The 20,926-nt window shown below is 39.2% G+C and overlaps 1 protein-coding gene across 3 annotated transcripts in view; it reads right to left on the bottom strand.

The window, feature by feature from the left end:
- The window catches only part of tbc1d22a (TBC1 domain family, member 22a), a 153,935-nt gene that overhangs the window by 16,285 nt on the left and 116,724 nt on the right, over positions 1-20,926 (bottom strand). For all 3 annotated transcript variants that reach the window (XM_044108834.1, XM_044108832.1, XM_044108830.1), the window contains exon 13: positions 5,677-5,772. In XM_044108834.1, coding sequence (XP_043964769.1) covers positions 5,677-5,772 — 96 coding nt within the window. The remainder of the gene's footprint in view (positions 1-5,676; positions 5,773-20,926) is intronic.

Here is a 20,926-nt window from a genome sequence, read left to right as displayed (position 1 = left end):
TTTTACTGAATGGACAGTTTTGATGATTTTGTTTGGTAGCCAGTTTTAGTTGACTAAATTCAGAGAAGTTACATTCACTGGTTTCATATTTAAAGCGGTCATATCTTTCAAAAGGGCCTTATTTATAAAATAAGTTGGACTCACTGAATGCATGTGAATAAAAGACATGGAGTGCACCAGAATCTGTTTTTTGATAAGTCGGCATCTACTCCAAAGGAATAATTTGTTTTTTGACTTCTGAATAGTCGTAGATAATAATAAACGTGGCTTTTTAATGGAACCTGAAGAATAGGGGGAGTTGTTTAGTGGCATGCGGGCATCTGAAGGTTGTGCAGACTAATGGGGATGTTTCTGACTGTGCTGGTTCTACCTAAACCTCAAAGGAAAAAAAAACAACTAAGTTAGATAATCCATGCATGCTTACTGTTGTGTGAGGGGTTGAAAGTATGTCCTGTGGAGAGAGAACTGTTTACGTCCGTGTTTATGATGTTGTGTCTTTACAAATCTGGCAGAGTGGCGGGGAAAATGCATGAGCGTGCGCTCGCGGATATGCTAACTTATCCGCGCGGCGCAGGCCACAAAGTTACCGACGGTGTGCTAGCTGAGGTGTGACGGAGAAATGCAGATTGCTTTGGGGAGCCCGCCCCCCCCCTGCCCCGTCCCCCTTCTTTTTCATTCTGCAGCTTAACAAATCCAATCCCACAACCAGGAGGGGAGATTCACAGTTACTTCCCTTACTGTGTTTGATAACAATGCATGAATTATCCCTTTTAAATTGCTTTCTGGATGCATTTTTTTAATTAAAACTGTTAAAGTGAATCAATCATTCGTGCACCCTCTGAGGACCCACAGAATGTAACTCACCACCAGTTTGTCATGCACCACTGCTCCCAATTCCCTAAGGTTTTTTTATTTTTTTTATACTTAAGTCAATTAACTTCTTCTTTTTTTAATTTTTTGACTGAGGGAAAACACTGCACTGACTTAGCAGGTTTAGAAGAATCTGTGTATTAAACTTGTTCTGAACTGTCACACCTGGATTTAGAGACACCGAAAGGTACCACGAAGCAGAAAAGTTTTGTCTCCATGTATGTCGAGAACAAAAAAAGTTCCACCCCACCAACGCTCAACTAAACCACAACAATAATTCTCTGCTACAAAAAGAAAACAAGCTGTTAAAGTGGCACGGCGCTAACTAGCTACTACAAGTTTCCCTCAAGGCCCGGGCAAATTAGAGTTCGGCGTAATAATCAGCAGATTGATGGAGCTGGTTGAAAGCTTTTATTATGCAGCCAGGAGCGGCGGTGGCTGGTGTGCATGCGTGCTCTTGAGTGAAACGGTTGAAGACGTGCGTCGTCGGGCCAAAATTTTCACTCGCGGCCCGATTGCTTTGGGATTTCCTTTCAGTGGGCTGTCTGGAGATGTAAACACGCGAGTGAAGAGACAGGAAAAGAACGAGAAGAATTAAGGGAAGGGTAACAGTCGGAGGAGGAGACGCAAAGAAAGAAAAGTATCGATTGCTAACAGAGAGGAATACAGACAGGAGAAGCGAGGCGGGTTTGAGACGACTAAGCAAAACGTGACGACGAGCTCCATCCCTTAAGAGACTGGCAACAAAGCATTTAAACCTTCCTTACTTGAAATCTGATTGATGAATGTGTGAAAATCATGAGCTGGGCGCTTTAAAGAAGCACACAGAAACTCTGTCATTCAACAGGCTCACCCATGAAGACAGAAACGGACAATGAAAACTCATTTGCAGGATCCCAGGCAAGAGGAAATGTCAGGAAGACATTCGGCTGCGTCTCTGAGAGCGCTGTCATGGTGTTTCACTGTGAGTGACTGGGGCTTTCGAATGGGGAGGAAGCAGAATCATAACATGGTTTTGGTTTCTAGAATCTCGCCTAAATAATGTCACTAAACGGCGGCTAAAGTGGCCACCTTACTGGGGGAGAACAATGGAGGTAAAATATCTCCAAAGCTTTTACTTATTTAAAGAATCGAAGTCAAGAGCGGCATCTTGAAGTCACCAAGTCTCCATAGCAACCAGAGAGTGTTTACATCTCAACCAGTTGTGTGGGAAAGCACATCAAGAAGAGGATTTTTATTTTTTTAGGAGTTGTTAAGCTCTTTTACTGGAACTGTGTTTAGTTTGAATGAGATAAAAACCCAACAAGTAATCAAGATCGGTCGGTGAATTTTCGAATCGCAACAATAAAAACAGGCAAAAACCGACAATGAAACCTCACAAGTGGAGTCTGAAACGGTGAGAACAATTTTTTTTTTTTATTAAAAATGTGCGAGCGCCAATAGAAACGTTACCTCAACAAAAGATTAAAACAAGCATCTCAGATTGTGAAAAGCTAAAAACAAATTGCATCAGTCCCTTAAGGCGTTTAACTTGTGCATTAAAGCGAAAACAGAACTAAAATATGCACAATATCCTACAAATAAACACACATCTTCACCCTCTCAAAGTCTCCAGAGTTTCACACAGTGAGTAAATTTTGCTTAATCAACTAAAGCCCAGGTTTTTAGACAGAAGCCAGTTCTACCCAGCTTGACTAGATTGTTTTTCAATAAGCCTCCCTCCTGTTTCCAATGAAAGGAGCTACAGTAATTCTCTGTTGCGTAGTGCTAAGAGCAACTTCTTAATCAAGCAAGAAATACCAGACCTTCTGCTGTGATTTCAATAAATAAAAGCCAGCATGAAACATTGGTGGGATCCAGTTTCCATTCTGAAAGCATTTCAGTGGAAAACTGCCGTTTTCAGATTTGTTATGACATGCTTTAACATTTCAGGTTCCTTTTTAAGCGGGGCTTTATTAACATGAGGTAGAGTGGGAGACAGTAATTTATGCATTATGTACTTTAGTGATTCTGAACTGTCGCTTGATGAAAGCTGAATCTGACTCGCCTATTTAAAAACATACTTGTAACACACGCTCTCTGGGGACTTCTTTTTTTATTTTATTTTTATTCACTGACAAACATTTCAAAGTAAGTTTAAATGTTGAAATTACATTGGGGGTTTTAATCCCCCCTCACAAACTCAAATTTACAGAGTTCTCTGTGGTTTTTTTTAAAGTCATTTTTTGAACTTTAGGGAGGATTTTCAACAGGAGTCAGACTTTAAATATGGAATCTACAAAAACTGGATGGACACGGAAAGACGGACGAGTAGAATGACAGATGTGGACTTGGATTGAAGGACAGACGGATGGATGAGCATGTAAACCACATTAGAAACTGTGTAGTAAAAACTGTTAAATAAATAAATAAAAAAAATCATTACTTTCATAGCAGTCTGATTCAATTTAGTGTTTAAAATCCATCAAAGCTTTGGATTAAAAGTTGAACTTACTGCAACAAATACATGCTAAGATAGGATAAAAATGTATGACAGTGTATCTTGAATACGTGGTGTCAGGTTACCTCAGCCAATCAGATCGGTTGCCCCGCCTTCAATTTGCATTTTGAATGCGCTAGTCGGTAGCAGCTCCGCTGTGATGGGAGAGCAGCTTGCTAAATTTGTCCCTGAGGTAAATCTTGTTCGTAGAATACTGACGATAGTTTTTCAAACACTATAACTTATCCGGACATTCCTAAGATCTTCTGAAAACGGCTTAAATCAAATGAAATATGTCCAATAGTTAGACACTACATTAAATTTTTGCTACACAGAAAGAAGTGATGCGTTACCGGGTTACAAGCGTGAGGGATGATCGATGGAAAGGTGAGCAGACAACATCCGATGGACGGATTAAACTTTCATGCAACGCGGTAACCCGTACTTTTCCATGGAATATTACGTTGAACAGAACCTAGACTGCAGAGTTCTGCTGTTATTCATTCATTTGAAACGTACTCTGTACACCTTACTTCCAAATCCCAACTGTATCAAAACTGCAGTTCAAAGCAATCGGTCTTAAACCGATCCGAATATCAGCAATCGAGTCTATTTGATAAAACATAACCAGTACTTACGGCAAAAAGAAGCACGTGGCCGTTAATCAAAGTTTGCCGTACATAAAAGCATTCTTTGGCTTATTCCGCTGCTACCAAGTTTAATCTGTTCTCGCTTTCATTGCCAAGCTGATGCTCTCCTCCCTCCACGCCTCATCTATATCAGGATGGATTATTTGCCCTTGGCACACCACTTGGTAGTCTGCATGGCAAGGCAGCCGGTAAGTGGATCTATAGGAAGCTGAAGGAGAAACGTATTCCTAAACTTATCCCTGCTTGTATATTTGTGTGCTTGCAAGGTAACCAAGTTATTAAAATGTTAGCAGGTACTATAAATAAAAGAAACAAAGGCCTCGGCGTATGCAGAAGGTAAAGAGTGCAGAGAGGTAAGAGGGGGAATGGTAGAGTGAGCACTATCTGAGGGAGCTCAAAGGGGCCTTTATGTCGCAGCAAAAATGGCATTTTAGGCAACGAGGAGAACAAGAAGCAGAAACTACAGCCGCATATAAACAGAAAAACGTCTCATGTTGAATAAAGGAAGAAAGACAGAAAGTGTTTTCGTGAAACAAGTTTTCTCATCGGCCTTGAGGAGCTGCATTAGCCGCCACGCATGGAATACACTGCTATATATTATTTGGATCACAACATCCTTCAAATGACGGCGGCAGAGAACGATTCGATTTCTATTTAAACAACATACAGACTTCCTTTCGAAGGGGTTTGTAATTACTGGATTATTCCAGCATTAGTGGAGAAACGACTTGATGAAGACCAAGGAAACAATCATATTGTTGTTTGAGACTGTTTTCAAGGAATGTAAATGGCAATAATGGCGTCATAATAACGCCAGAACACGTTCTCCAAGATCGATCAGCTTTAAATTCTAACATTTAACACTGGAAGTGGAAGGCATATTAAATATCCACAATAAATAAACAAAGCAACAGAAATAACAAATAAAATGAATAATGAAGTCTATAAACAAAACTGGCCTTCAAGAAATAGGATAGTTGAGACCAAAGCATCAGACTGAAGATGCTTGTCATCCAGTTTTTGGTGGAAAAAGTGATAAATCATTAAATCATCCAAACGGAAATGATTGAGTTTGTTTAAATTTATCATGCCATTAATTGATTTATTAATTTATTGCGACGGGCCTACATCAGACCTGAGGCAACATCTCCCCACTTAAAAAGTCAACGTGTTGAAAACTGCATTATTTTCCTCCTTCTTCGTAATTTCATTTTATTCTCTGTTGGTGCATAAAAGGAAACAAAAAAAAAAAAAAAAAAAATGGAGAAGACTGTTTGCCAAACACTACCACCGAGCTGAAATGCTGGAAAAAAAAAAAAGAAGATGGAAGACAAATGAGGGAAACGGTCAAAAAGTCAAATGAAGAAGTGGTTACGTTTCCGGGTGATAATATTAGATTTTTGTTTTAGATTTAGTGGTTGCTACGGTGAAGAATGCAGGTCTCCTACACAGAGCTGGCAACCAAAGTCACCTTCTGGCAGCTGGCTACTGTCATCTACTAATGCACTCAGAACTTCTGACCAATGAGGTAATGAAGAAGGATGTAGGCCATGATCATTCACAGTCTGCCCTCACGTTATTAAAACATACGCGGACGATTCGCTTTCATTTGCTAGGAAGGACGTGTTCGCCATCTACTCGACTCTGACACGGAGTTTGACAGCGAGGGCGGATTACCTGGAAGTCCCGCTCCTCCAGAATCTCTTTCCTCCACCTCACCAGGAAGGCAGCGCACACGTACAGGTGGAAGTGAGAGAAGCCTTCAGGTTCCGCCTGGAAGCAGGAGGAAACAATAGAGCATGAGCACAAGTAGTGAAAAGCTAGAATATTACCGCACTCTTTAAATTACAAAAAAACAACAGGAAAGAGGGATTTAGCAGTTATTCTGCATATTTGTATGCAATATCTGCATACATTATCTACGACAGAATGACACCAGCAGCCCGAGGCTTTTTGAAGTCGTATGTTATTTAGCTGCATGTTTTTTCAGTTTTTAATGAGCAACCCTTACTTCGACATTTTCCAATAATTATGTAAAAGACTCGTTCTTCCTTTGCAAAGGTTAGATGTTTTATTTTGTCCTTAAATCTCAAACTATTTTAATATATCTGTCATGACATCCTGAAGCACCTAGTATAGATCTTTGTTTTCATAATACATTATTTCTAAATGCTCAGATTTGATCTAAACCACAATAAAATCTACAGGTATGTGTAAGTAAGTTATATATGCGTTCTGATGAGGCAGATAAAAAAAAAAAAACAACTAAGCAGGTAATTAGCACGCTTTGCGTTAAGCCCACATTTCTGCTTTTCTTGGCTGCAGACAGAAAATCATGATAATTAACATAAACATCAGTATGTATGTAATTAACCTCTATAATGTGTTTCACTTTCTGAATTGAGTTAGTGAAATAATGAACTTTTCAATAATATTCCATCATCATTGAGATTCACCTTCATTTCTTTGTTAGCTGATCTCTTCTCTATGCTGATCAGTTTTGAAAAGCTGGCCTGAAAGTGTATTTATTACACTGAAAATATTTTTCCTAAGTGATTAAACTTTAATTTGTCATTACGGTAATCAATTATGGAAAACACCATTATCAAAATCCTAGAGATTAATGAATGAATTAACTATTTGGAACTAGGTGTCAAAACTAGATGAATGAATTAACATTTGTGGAAAGTTAGCTGGTCTACATATATTTACAGTGTACTTTGAGGTAGGGATACTTTCAACTGGTGCATTAAACAGAGTAGCTATACTGCTAAATAATAATTTAAAAAAGGCATTATCAGACATATTTCGAAAGCTTTTATAGTTGTTATAACGAGATGAGTAATTCTTAATATGATACAGAAGAATGATACAATGGCCCCAAATTACCTTCAAGCGTCATGTAATGTGTTGAATGGATGAACAGTAAGTTGGATGTATGCTATTGCTAAAGTACATCCTGATTCTTGCATGTAAAACTGATCTAATGCTGTTAAAAGATTTCTGCAGGTTTCACCAATTCAAATTTCACACTTTTTAAGACCTTTTTAAGACCACTGTGAATGGAATTTAAGACCTACGAACTTTGTCTAGTCAACTGGCAATGACTTTGCAAATAATAATAATAATTAAAAAAAAGATAGCCAGCTAACCAGCTTCTTTTACTGCTAGCTAGCTTCTTTGTATCTAGCTAGCAGGCTGGAAAGGGTAAGTTAGCAGTGAGTTAGCGGTAGCCTCAACGGCCACGATTCACAAAAAGTAATAGATGTCTGAGCGCAACTCAAACTCTAGTCTGACAGAAAAGTCCTGTGAGAACAAAAAATACATACATTACACAGTCCTTCCAAGACAACATTTAAGACCTGTAATTAACATATTAGAGCCAACATTTTTATGAATTCAAGACATTTTGAGACTTTTTAAAGATGCGCACCAAAGGCCTAAAAATCAGCCACTGTCCCTTTCTCCTGTGCCATGAGAGTGGACATACTGACAGCGCCGCCCACCAGGTTACATCTGCCCCTGCATGGTAAACAATAGCAACTTTCTTGCTACGTTAAGTGACTCTTCAAACAAACAAAAAGAAATTGGTATTGGTCAAATCAACAGGTCAGGGTTTTTAAAGATCAGTGGTCGACGAGAAAACTGTAATGGGTGCATCACCAGAGGGCACCCTCAGTTTTTGTGTTTTAAATATATTGAACCAATCAAATGTTTTGCAAATTTTAGATAGAAATCGAAGCAATACACAAATCCAGAATGTTTTCTTTTAGTTTGCTGTGAAATGAAATGTAAATGTCATGATAGACACACAGCTGGAGTAAAGAGCTGTATTCAAGGAAAGGAAATCCAGGCACTGTTGGAACAAAACTGAAACGGCACACAAAGGGGTGGAGTAAATTATGGTAATGATTTGATGCAAAACTTTATGTAACATTTCATTTTAGGCAGCACTGAGAGCCTTTCTGGCATCTGTGCATCGCTGAAACAGCGCGAGCCTTTCATCACATTTCCTGCTTACGTACACAAGGTATTTAGAGCTGAAAATAAAAAGGCAGACAAAGAGAAAACGTGAAATGGAGCCCATTTTTTTGTTTCCTGTCAGCAACCCAAAAATGTACATTTGCAGGGTGACGGAGACAAAGGAAGACACAAATCCCTCTTTCCACAGCGCCGCCTTTTATTTCAGGCCCTTGTTAGGTTCGCCCGCTTACCTTTTTTTTCTTTCCTCCCTCTTTCTGACGCTGCAATGAGCAGGGGGAATTAAAGAGGAAGGAAGACAAAGGATGAGATGTTCCCTGTTCTATTCATTCCACTCCAGAGCCCCATCAGAGAGAGAATAATTACAGCCCTGTTGAATGGAAGTCACTTAGGAGCGTGCTCATCTAAAGGAAGAAGATCCCAGCATGGGAGTGTTTCTGGATGCAATCACTAAAGGTGTTTTAGTTGCATTTAAACAACCTCAAAGTATATTGTTGGTTACTTTACTTTCCGACTGGCTGAGCTGGGAGTGAATTAAAACGTATGGGGGATAAAAGGTGAAATGAAAGAGTGACTTATCTCCTTTGGATAGACAGTTTCGGTAATATTTGCAGCCGAAACACAGTTTCTTCTGTTGCCGAGACTGACGGCAATCTGAGAAACGTCCATCTCCGCTTTTACAACATGTCAGGACTTTTTTCTTTTCTTATTTTTAACGCCGTCCTTCCAACTGTTTCACGGAGAAATTGGCTTGCAAGACAAGCGGAACGAGACTATTATATTTCCAGAAGATCACAAGATCAAAATCAGGCTTTTTTTTTTTTTTTTTTCCTCCAGAGCAACGTTGGCTTAGTCACATTGAAAGAAAAAAAAACAAAAAACTAAAGCTGACATGTTGTTTGCTTCATCAAATTTAATTTGGGTAATTGCGCCAGTGAATCCCATGGTGTTGTACCTCACATTCACCCAAAACGTGGCGTGGAGGATAGAGTCGTACTCTTATTAAACACGTCTCTTCATAAATTATTCTTCCGCTGTGCTCTCTGAAGTGTTGACGTTGATGGGATTTTAAAAAAGTTCTGCTGCTGGAAAAGAGAAAAAACCCCCAACAAAAACGGTGAAAATCTGACTACCTTTGCATTATTTAGTTGAATAAAGTGACTCGTTCAAAGACTGTTATTGGATATTGCGACGTCTCTTTGATGCGAGACAGTTGTCGGAAACTTGACACAGTGTGTGACAACATAATGCAGCTGATACTTTACAGGCATTTCCTTCAACAAGGGGGCTCAACGGTTCAAATAAGTTTGTTAAACACGAAGTAGAACTTTTATCAATTTAGGGTTTTGTGTATCATGACAAAAGGACCTGGTTCTTAACGAGGTTCTAACACTAACGTAGAAATCAAAGTGTTCAACACACAGGGATTACTTGAGAAGGATTAAGACAAAACGGAAAAGTTGGATGTGAAATCTGAGCTGTAACATTCAGCAAAGCTTTTCAGTGGCTTTTCAATTTGCCATCTTATATTTTTATTTTCCATAAAGTTTCTGAACCATCTGAAGGTTCAGAAACCTTCAGATGGTTTCTGAACCATCTGAAGGTTCAGAAACCTGTTTCAACCCGGCAGCGTACGAGACTTTGACTGTACCGTCATTGCCACAACTTGATTCTTTGTCTTTTGTACAGACAGATAAACCGAGAAGATCGTGATCTTGATTACTCCTAGGTTCCCAAAGTCCTGAGGAATGATGGTGCAGATACCTTGAGAAAGTCAATTGATTACCAATTACTCCTTGAAAATGTGACAGTTACTTTTCTGATTATTTGATTTTAAAAATGGGATCAAAAAATTGTTTCAGTCCCCGACATCCCAACATATAAACCACGACTTGAGCAAGTCGACTTTAACTGAGCCATTACCGCATAACTGCACGAATTTGACATTTTTAAAAATAAATGTGCTTGATGAAAACGGCAAAAAAAAAAAAAAAAAGCTGATAAAGTTTTGGAGCTAAGTTAAGGTGTTTTTTATGGCCGTATCAAAATTGGTTTATTTCGCAAAACTTCATCGGAAACACTACCATGCTTTTCTTTACAATTGCCATGAAATTTGTGCACTAATACATCGTTTTGTTGTTCAAACATCATTATTTATGTCAGACATATTGGGTTTTATAGGTTCTTTCCTGCCAGAGTTGCACCGTCATGTTCCATTCAGAAAGAAAAAGAAGTTTCTCCTTCAACCCCATCAACTTAGTCATACTTTGTATTTCTTTTTCAACAAACACTAAAGAATTAAAGATGAAAAGTAATGAAAGATGGCAATGAAAGCGTGGATTTCCAAAGATCCTTTAATGTGATGTAATATACAAAGCCATCAAAGAATGACCAGACTACCTGTGCTAATTGAAGAACACCCACCCCCTTCAGGAACCAAAGACAAAAACCTACAATATGAGCAGGGACGGGTTATAAAAACAAAAGCTCTTGTTTTTATTGAATTACCTTTTTCTTTCTCCTCGCTTCCTAACGCATCTCCTGTTATTTCAGCTCGGCCTCCCGCGAGGTTGGACCAATTCTTTTTAATTTCAAGACAACAAAGAGCGTTTGTGCGCGACGGGGAGAAGTAGAGGATACAAATAAAAGCCGAAAAAAGAAAAAGAGGAGTTTGCAAAGCGCGATGCGAGCGGCTGGCTGGCTGGCAGGCGACTGGCCCACCGCTCTACCTTTGCGGCCTCAGTTCAAACAAGTGAATCAACACGAACTGGCACATGCAAACACAGATGGACGAGAGCATTAATGCTAAATAACCGCCTAAAGTGGAGCAAAGTTGAAATTTTTAGGGGGTTATTTAAGCGACTGTGCATAACTCAGTGGGTGAGAACTTTGAATTCTTCTCCAGCTCTCCCTCTCCATCCGTCACTCTGGCTGTCACCCCATCCTCTGTCTCGCCCTTATTAATGTAACAGAACTATTTCACAGATCAGGGACGAATTACTCCTCATCTAAAGCAAGTTCTGCTGGCTGCTAATCTTCAAATCTTGATTTGTTAGCCAATGATGAGGAATATTTCACAGCCACGGGCTGCGGCAGAAAAATGTTCACTTTAGATCAGTACGGGGCCATCAGTCGTGCTGCGAGAGTTTAAATATGGAGGGTTTGATGAGTCCACATTACAACAGCGGAGCTGCTGGGATGTGATGGGACTCTTAAAAGAGGCCCCAATTAATCAGGCAATATGCATAATTGCATGTTTGTATCAAAGGGGGTATTTATTATGAAAATACTCAGATTATTCAAAACTCCATGGTTGACTTTTGATTTGCTGCACCACAGAATACTAATACGATTTATTTTATTTAATCACCAAAAGAAAGATGAAAATGTTTTTAGTTATTAGCATGGATACAAATTAGCAGAACAGTCTAAAATTAACAACACAAAGTGCTACAAAAAATAATGCAGGAAGTATATAAGTAAATATATATAAGTTCCAGTTTTAGTTAGCTTTAATGCTTTGTGCTCGTCAGTTTTGAGCTGAATGGAATAATGCACATAGATGCACATTTTGTGAAACAGAAAACTACTACACAAACCTAAAAAGAAAGGTGCTGTGTGCCTGTTGCAAAATGCAAAAAACTGGGAAAGAACGGTGAGGAAATCTGAAAAAGGTAGAGATCTTATATAAGTAGAAAATGCCTTTTATAATGACATGCAAACAAAGATTTCAATTGATTCAAGGGGGAGCTACAGAGGCTGTTACAGGAAATTAAAACAAACAGCAAAAAAAAAAAAAAAACAACGTCATTAACAGAACCAACTAAAACGTCTTGATTCCAACTATTCTTCTGAACATTTTTAGTGCATGTTATAATAACATAATAGTAACTGTGAAAAAACATCCGATTCAGGATACCCAACAAAACAAAATGAAACTTTTAGTTTCCAATTGAGCACAAAACAGGGCAGAAAAATAATAGGAAAACTGTCCTAAAAAAGAGTGTTTTTAATTTGTTTTTGAGTTTAAACCTCATTTTTCTTGTGCTTTGCAAATTTAGGGTGGCGGGGAAATAATAATAATTCAAAGCTTTTGAATATTTGGGAATGTTAACATATTGACTTCACATTTTGCCAAACTTCCATCAGCTGAGTTTTGAACTCGTATTTGCACAGTTTTATGATCAGAGGCGCAGTAACTGAGCGTTTGAGCCTGAAACATCAACATTCTACCTGCGGATAGCCCAACTCCCCGTCCGCACTTTCTCCCGCCACGCGCTGCTTCACCTTCTCCAGCTCGTGACGTTCCCATCATTATGATTTTCAAAATAAAGTTTGTCAGGGGGAGTCAAGGTGACTCCGTCAAACTCGTCTCTCGCCGTCTTGCGTCGCTGTGCTCGGGGTCCTCATCCTTCCTCGTGTCGGGACGGCTATGCTGGCTAAGACGCGGGGAAACTAGCTGACAAGCGCGGCTGATCAAAGATGCGCTGGAGTTTGCGGCGAGAGGGGGCGAGAAAGCGGGACGGGAGAGTTGATAAGGATAACGTAGGAGAAGAAGGGTGAGCGGAGGAGCAGAGGAGGAGGAGAAGGAGGCGCCACAATGTCACAGTCTTTAAACTGCTGCGTTGATTTGACTGGTTTGACTGCTGACTGGTTTGATCCCTCTAAAACAAAACAGGCCTCATGTGGGACCGGAGCGACGCGCTGACGAACCGACTGAAGACAAGGTGAGAAGGTGGATGATAAACGAGCTGTGTAACAATCAAACTGAGATTATGTGGTTGGTAGATGTTTTTTTTTTTTTTACTTTTCCAGCTTATATGTTTTACATTTTCACTTTGCCATGACAAAATAATTACATCTTTTAGATCAACTCAGATATACAGAGGAGTTCAGCAAACAAAAAAAAAACTTTAAAATTATGATTCCAATGTAACTAAAGTGGGGGGGGGGGGAGTTGGGGGGGAAGAGGTCAGACCACAGTATTTCAACATCCAGACTTTGACTATGCCACAAGAAAACCTTTAGAAAATTTTTATTTTAATTGGACTTGCTGGTGTGGATCATACAGCTTCACACAGGACAAATGGCAAATTCAAGACTTTTTAAGACCGTTTCAAGACCTGTTTAAGACCAGTATGAATAAAATTTAAGGGTTGCATCACAACAGAGATGTACAAAAGAAATGAATTTCACCAGAAAGTGAAATTTCTGGGGTCTTTTTGTGGCCAGTGGCTTAATTTTTGTGCTTCTCATATGGTGTATGGCTCTCTAGCTAACTAGCAATTATTAGCAGCTAGTTATTGTTAGCCTTAACCACCTTGAGCCACAGAACTCTGAGTGAAGATGTCTGCACAAAACTCAAAATTTTGCCTGATAGAAAAATCCAGTGAGAAAAAACCTACATAGAATATGAGATGAAATAGTCTCGCCACAACAAAGTGTAAGACCTATAGCCAAAATACATTTTCTTAAAGATTTTAAGTCATTTCAAGGCCTTAATTTTAGACATACCCATTTAAGACTGTTTAAGGTTGCACCAACAACCCGTTGATCATATAAATACATGGCAGTAATCAGGTCTGGGAGTGGCTTTTAAAATGTAATTTTAAACTTTTTTCACAACTGATTCATAATTTAACAAGGGGCACAATTACTTTTTCACAAGGCCAAATTAATTTGGTTACATTCCCCCCCCCCCCCCCCACACACACAGCAAAAGAATAATGTGCTTGAAAACTGCATTTTCCATTTACTCAAGTTATTTTCATCTGATGATACATTTGGCTACAAAGAGACAAAATAAAAAGCTAAAATAGGGAGAAAATACTTTTTCAATTAACATTGGTGCAATTCACTGACTCAGGCTTGGTGGCCAGCAAGAGGTTTTGTTATGATAAAAGACAATGTGATATCTAAGAGGGAAAATAATGAATGAAAAAGGAATAGAAGGAATGCAGTGTTTCTAAATGATTTGTTTTCAACAAAGTTTATGATAATTTAGAAGCGTTCCACTTCTGCGCACAGTACCCTCCTCCAATGTGTTGTCTTGCTTTAGGGCATATTTTACACCTCCGCGAACAGGAATTAATGAGAGGAGGGAAACAGGCAAATATTAGCCAACTACAATTCCCACACTGCCACAGATTTAATCCATTACAGCTGTTCGCTCTGTTATCTCTCTGTATTAAAGCAAATAGTGAATCAGAAGAAGCTGAAGTGGGATAACCAGAGTTGTTCTTAGTTGATGCAGTAAACGATTGTTTTTAGAATCGAGTAATAAAATATTCCCCTTCTGTAGTAGCTAAAGTTAGCAAAGGAAATCTAAGGGAAATTGCTAGTAAGTAAAAAAACATTTCATTTTTATTATAACATTTTAATCTTTACAAATATGACTCAAACATCACTTTTAGTCTCAAGTTTGAAGTATGGAAAAATGTGAAGACATTTCACATTAACACAAACAAATTGAGGCATTAAATTACAGTTTCATGTTTGAATAATGAATAACCTTTTCAATACTTATTTTTCACATCATTACTCTTGATGAACAAGTACAACAAGCAAAAAATAGAGCAGGAAGATATGTTTAAGAAGTAAAACTAAAGAAATGGGTGGGGGTGGGGGTTCAGCCTGCAGAGAGCTGCTAATAGCAATTAGCCTTTGTCAACAACTCATTGGCGGAACGCAGTGTGCTAAATGGTAGAACATAAACTAGCGAAGTTTCAAGGCAGACAATTTGCCTCAGGGAATTTAAATAATCGAGGCCCTCCAGTCATTCAATGACTCGTTACATGCCTAGCTGTTTTTAATGAAACTGAGGGCGAAAAAGACATGCTTCAGATGTTGAAGGCAAACCAGAAGTATTACAATGCAACCTCAGGGAAAACACAGAATGTCCATTTCCTTGAGGCTGTGTCAAGGAGAGAAAGGATGAACAAACTGTTTACAGTCCTGTCAGTGTATAGGACCAGAACATGATGTGCTAGTGTGTGCTGTGAAGAAATTCAGACAGACTTTGTGTGTGTGGGTGTCTGTGTGAGACCAAGTGTCTGGTCTTTAGAGGCCACTCGCACTGCTGGCGGTGGCAATGTGACCAGCCATTACTACAGACTGGAGACAAGGGGGTAGAGAAAAAGGTAGGAGGGCCACCTCCCACTGGGATGTCTCCCCCTGTCCTCCTCACTGCAGTGGTACGGCAAACTTACATTCAAGAAGGGGTCACTTACAAAACTTCAGACTCTAGATGGTACTCTAAGAGCCACAAATAAGTAAACGTAAAAACATCCGGCAACAAAGGGCAACCTGTACGGTGACATGCAATTATTCATTCCCTTTCAACTTTCTTGACACTGTATCCTACAATATACATTTGTATTCAGTTCTGTCAATACAAAAAAACTATAGAAACGCTCACAGCTGATGTATTCATGAGAACTATAGTAAATATGCTTGTTATGTTATGGGATATAACTATGTCCTCAATTCATCCAAAGCACATGCAGCTGCACACAAGGCATAAACAGACTAGCTATTGAAACTAGTCGAGCTTTGGTTAAAAGACAGCATATATTTTTGATTAACTGTCTAAGAGCACAAGTCTGGAATTTTTTGCTATATATAGAATTAAATAATCTAGTACTCCACAAGCTAGCTCCACAGTATAAAACATATGGTGTGGTTCATTCCAACCTTAACCCAAAATCATTTTCCAGGCCTATGTTGCAGTAAATTACTCCATTATTCCACCAGCAATCCAGGCATTTAATCACATTTAACCACCTGAATTTAAACATGGCCACTAACAATGCTACACAGCTTCCTGCTTGGTAAATTTCACTGTCCGCATAAAAGAAACCCATGCTTCAGAACCTGAAAATGTCACGGTATCCCCTTTAACAGCCATGCTAATGCTGTCACACTGAGCTACTTGCTAATTTCATGCTCCACGCAACAGGGATAATTTAGTCCCAGTCTGTCTGTCTTTCTGTCTGTGTTTCTGCTAAGGGAAGAGTGGCTAGTGTGTTTGTTTCGGTCTGAATCCTCCCTCCATGCGCCTTCCTCTCTGCTCGTCCCCCTCGTCTCTAAAAATCAATTGACGGGAGAGTTGAAAACAGCGCATGCAAGAAAGGAAAACAGAACGAGGGCAAAATCGGATAAAAATGAAAGGAGAGGATGTGGAGAGGAATCAGTAGGCAGAAAGTGAGAGAGATGGCTGATAGAGAGAGGAAAAGCTGTCTTGTGCTGGATCACACTCCTGAACAGATGGCCACACTACAGAGAGAAAACCACAGAGGAGACATTACAGTGCTCAGGTTAAAATCTCCCCTGAAAGATACAAACAGTTCAGCAAGGAAGGACAAGGTCTTTTTTATTTATCATCAGGATGATTCAAAGCTAAAAACTCTAGCTCTTTCTGTCCCAACAAGCCCATCATCCTCGCACTGCATGTGAAGACATGCAAAAAGTCCTAAAATCTTTTATTGAAGAAGCACAATCATATCTAAAATTAGAGAAATATAAGCTATAACAATTCAGTTTATAACTGGTATACTGTAAAAAAAGTGTAGAAACTTTGTTTGATTTGATCAGATCTGTGCAGGAGGGTTGGAGTGAACCAAAGAATGAATATGCAGCAAGGGAAGCATGCTAACTCTTGGTGTATGGTGAAGGATCTGTCATGTTGTTGTCCTGCTTCACTTCAAAAACATGTGGAAAACCTATTTGAGGAAACAGACATCATGAACTCTCATGATTACCCAAAACACATGTGGTCAAGATCCCAGACCAAATGCCTCAAAAGGCTTGTGGGATTTGCTGGAGCTACGAGAGCAAAAGACGACCCAAGGCTCTGGATGATGTAGACAGATTGCACAATGAGAACGTCAAACATTTTCCTCTCTCTAAGCTCCAAGGTAAGAAATGTTGAAGAGTAATAAGTACTGTCCTAATAAAGCAAGTCTTTTTGCCTCTAACCCCTTTTTTGCACCATATTGTACCTTTCTAGGAGCTGCCTGCAATGGTGTGTTTTGCAGCCAACTAGCCATCAATTTGTACTCCCCATGGACACCCTTTGTTCCTCCTATGGCACATGATAATTTAATGTCATTTTGTAGATTCTACTCTCAAGCCCCTCTCACAAAACACTTCAAAGGAGCACTGAGGTGCCTTTTTGCAACCTCTGTGTTTTGTAAAAGTGCAGTCTCCTACTCGTACAATGCGTCGGCTGCCAAGCCAAACATGACAGTTACAGGGCTGCATCGGGAGAGTTGTACAAGGCCAGGCGGTCTTTGTGGATTGAGGGAGTGATGTGTCGATGTAAGGTTTGTGCGACCACCCAGAAGCAGCATTTACAAGTGTAACAAGACTCATCAATCATTTCCGATGACAGGAGTAAGAAGGTGGCATATACAATTTGAAATTGATGCATTTGCTCTGCAAAAAACAACATTACTACACTGAGCTTCTCTGTCAATATTGTTTTGAAGAGAAGGGAAGAAATCTAAGATTTTTTTAAGAGTTATCGGAACCAAACAGTAGTCAGAACCAAACGCAGTGGAAATAGGACGCAATATAACATACTTAGAAAATTATGTATCGGTTTATAAGGTTATTCAAGAGATTTAAGCATTTGAAAATCCACAAACCACAAAAATATTTTTCTTCTACTAAGAAAAATATAATTTTGTGTAATTTGTGAAATGTTCTATTTACAACTGGGAAAGGATGAAATGTGGGTACAAATTGAGACAGGAGTAAACTCAACAAGAAGCAAAGCAAAGGATGATCTGCACACACAAGCAAAGGCAACTCTGCTGGGAAAAAGGAAATGGTCAAATTTCCTCAGAAGGTTGAGATAGGAGGTGAGGGTCTGTGACACAGCCTGCCAAAAAATGTCTTTGAGGACAAGTGCAGGGGTGTGTGTGGGCGTGTGTGTGAAAGCTACAGCCTAAGCAACATTGTTAGACATCAAATATTTAGCATTATGGATTACAAGTACAAAGTGAGTGTGTGTTGTTGTCAAGTCACGACAAAGAAACTACACTGTTTAATGATTCATTCCCGGATCCTTATTTTAGACTTGAGGTGAACTCGAGTGCACCTTACGTCTGCAGGTAAGAGAGCAGTCTCAGATTGTGACTCAAAGCACTGAAGAATGAAAGCAAGAATGAAAGACAATCCTCTCTCTTTGTATTTGACAGTCAGTTCATCCTCTTCTGCTAATGTAATGAGGTTGTTTAAGGGAATTCAAGAACACATGGCAGCCTGCAAAGCAAATCTTGTCACACACTTCAAACCTGCGATGTGGGGCTCCTCAGGGTTGTGATTTTGAGTCACTTTTACTTCGACAATATATATGCCTTCAATAACCGATTCCTAAACAGTCTAAGACTGTATCACGTCTTTTATATGCATATAATTCCAAACTAGTGACTTTCACTTGCAAGTGATGCCATAATAATAATAATAATAATAATGACTTTCCGTTAACTTCTTACACAAAAAGTTCCATTTTTTGTTTGTTTTTTGTAAATTAACATTATCTTGAAAAAACATGAAAGTAAAGAAAAAAAAAACCCACCAAACTGTTCATCTCTCATTCGTTCCTTCATCAATTTATTCCTTGATGGTGAATAAAATAAAACTGAAAGGAGGTTGGGGTTCTGCTACACTCTACTAAGAATCCATCTGAGACAAAAACAATGCATCTCCTGATATGATTTTGTGAAACTTCTACCAAGATCTACCTACTTTGACCGTTTCACAAACAACTCAAATGGCACGCTCCAAATATGCAGAGACAAGTCCGGTCTAAACTCACCACCGAGCTAAAGGTGTTTCAAGCTAGGCTGGTGAAGACTATAGCTTCTGTCAGGTACCATCTGTCATGCCGCCCACAGTGGAGCTACAGTTCATAAGCAGTTAGACATGATTCATTTGCTCTTTATTAATTCAAGATAAGGTTTGATGGGACTCAACTAAGCACTTCAGCTGTAAACCACAACATATCCATGACTAATTTATCAACATTTAATAGCCCCTTTGCATTTCAAACTACAGCCTTTCTGTTGTACGCTCGTATTGCTTCACCATTCCTTCTAGATCTAAAAGCTCCCTCAGCAGCAATAAAATAGCTTCTAACACAGCACTTTCTGTTCTGATCAAAGTTCATGTATTTCTTTGAAAAGGAGGAAGCCTCAGTAAGCTTCGCAAGTTGTGAGGACGTTACAAGTGCCTCGTGCGGGCTAAATGGTGTGCAAGACAAGGAACATCTGTATTTTAATGGCAAGCAGGAATAAAATGTGAAGCATGTGACAGTAGAGCAGCACAGAGAGCTACAGAGATGACAGCAGAAGAGGTTCAAGCATATGTTCAAGTATACACTTTGTACAGCTGGGCGTATCACCAAGGGAGAGGATCCACTTCAAGCCCTAAAACAGCTCTTCATTCCTCTTCTGTCGATGCATCTCACCTGATCAATCACTCTGATGTGGTTAAATGGCCTCACACTCAGCTTCTGGGTCAAATGGAGCGCTACATCATATGTACTCAACTCAAGTCCAAGACGCATTCCGGCAAATACACACCTACATACCTAAAAATCGATAGCAGGCAGTTGGTTGTATTGACAATGCCAAGCGAGGTTAAGTATATGGACTTCCTGCAGGCGCCGCCTGTTAAGCTTTGGGTAAGGTAAATATGAAAAAGCATTGGGGTCATAGAAGTCAGATTTGCTTGAACATCATTAAGATTCAGCTCCCCCTCTCTCATGCTGGCCTCTAAACATCTGGAGGATGTTTTGAAAAATGGCTTCCCATGACTCGCTTTTACAGAAAACCTCCAATCTTCTTGAACTCAGGAGTCTGGTGAGCTTTATAATATACACAAGACTTTTAGAAGTTAAAACAATTCTAGCTACCAATGCGGAATCTTGAGTTGTTGCAAGAATAAAAAAGCTCTTTAAGATATTTCAACCAGCGTAACAATGTGACATTTGAAATTCAGAGCACGTTTAAAGGGCTCTTATTGTGAAAGGTTTGTTGTGTGCGCGCACCATTTGTCACCTGAAAAGGAAATCATTGTGCCTGCTTGCCGTGGTTTGCACAACATTTCAAAGGCTGCATTAGCTGAGTCATCCCCCGGCTGGCTGCTAAGGAGCGCACCCCGGGCTCAGCTCATCTGAAGAAGAGACACGTCTGACAAGATAGAAATGTTTGCTGGACTGACCGAGGGCATTTTTGTTATTATTCTCGGCAAATCCTGAAAACCCGGTAACAAGATAAAGAAGCCAGAAAGTTTTGAAGTTCAACATTTTTCTGTTCCATCTTGCAGCTTTTACACCCAGTGCAATAAAATGTCTTTGAACTGTTTGCATTATTCATTAATGTTTGCTGGAATCATTACACTATCTGGTCAATATTAGATACTTTCACAGGAAATATTTCTCATGTTTTGTTTTTATATTTCAGGTTTTACTACCGACCTATTTCACACATGCTGAAACAATACAAAGCTAAAGATGGTTTCTGATTCAAGTGTGGAAAATGTGACCACCTATTCTGCCATCTATACCAATTCAGATCAGCCTTATTAATTATGATTAATGTCCTGTTTTATGCATATCGTGAGGGTTTTTTGTAATATCGAGTTTTATGTATTATGTGTTTTTTCCTTTTATGGTTTTGTCTGATATGAGTGTAAGTGCTCTGTAAGCTTGAGTCCTGTAAAAAGTTTGAGTTTTTGGAAACGCGCTATATAAATAAAACATTTATTATTACTACTTTAGGAAAATCTACAATAATTTGACTTGGCAAATCAGAGCTTGCTGATCCTTTTCTAAGAACCAAATAATCTTGGCACAGTGGGGTTTTTTTAAAAAGCTTTTGTTGGCTCTATTGGCCTTTATTTGAAAGTAGATGGACAGGAAAGAGGGTAATGAGAGAGG

This window comes from Gambusia affinis, linkage group LG23 (assembly GCF_019740435.1).
Source record: "Gambusia affinis linkage group LG23, SWU_Gaff_1.0, whole genome shotgun sequence".
In the NCBI taxonomy this organism is placed as follows: domain Eukaryota; kingdom Metazoa; phylum Chordata; class Actinopteri; order Cyprinodontiformes; family Poeciliidae; genus Gambusia; species Gambusia affinis.
Note: the sequence above shows the minus strand (reverse complement) of the source record. Positions and strands in the feature narration are given on the sequence as shown.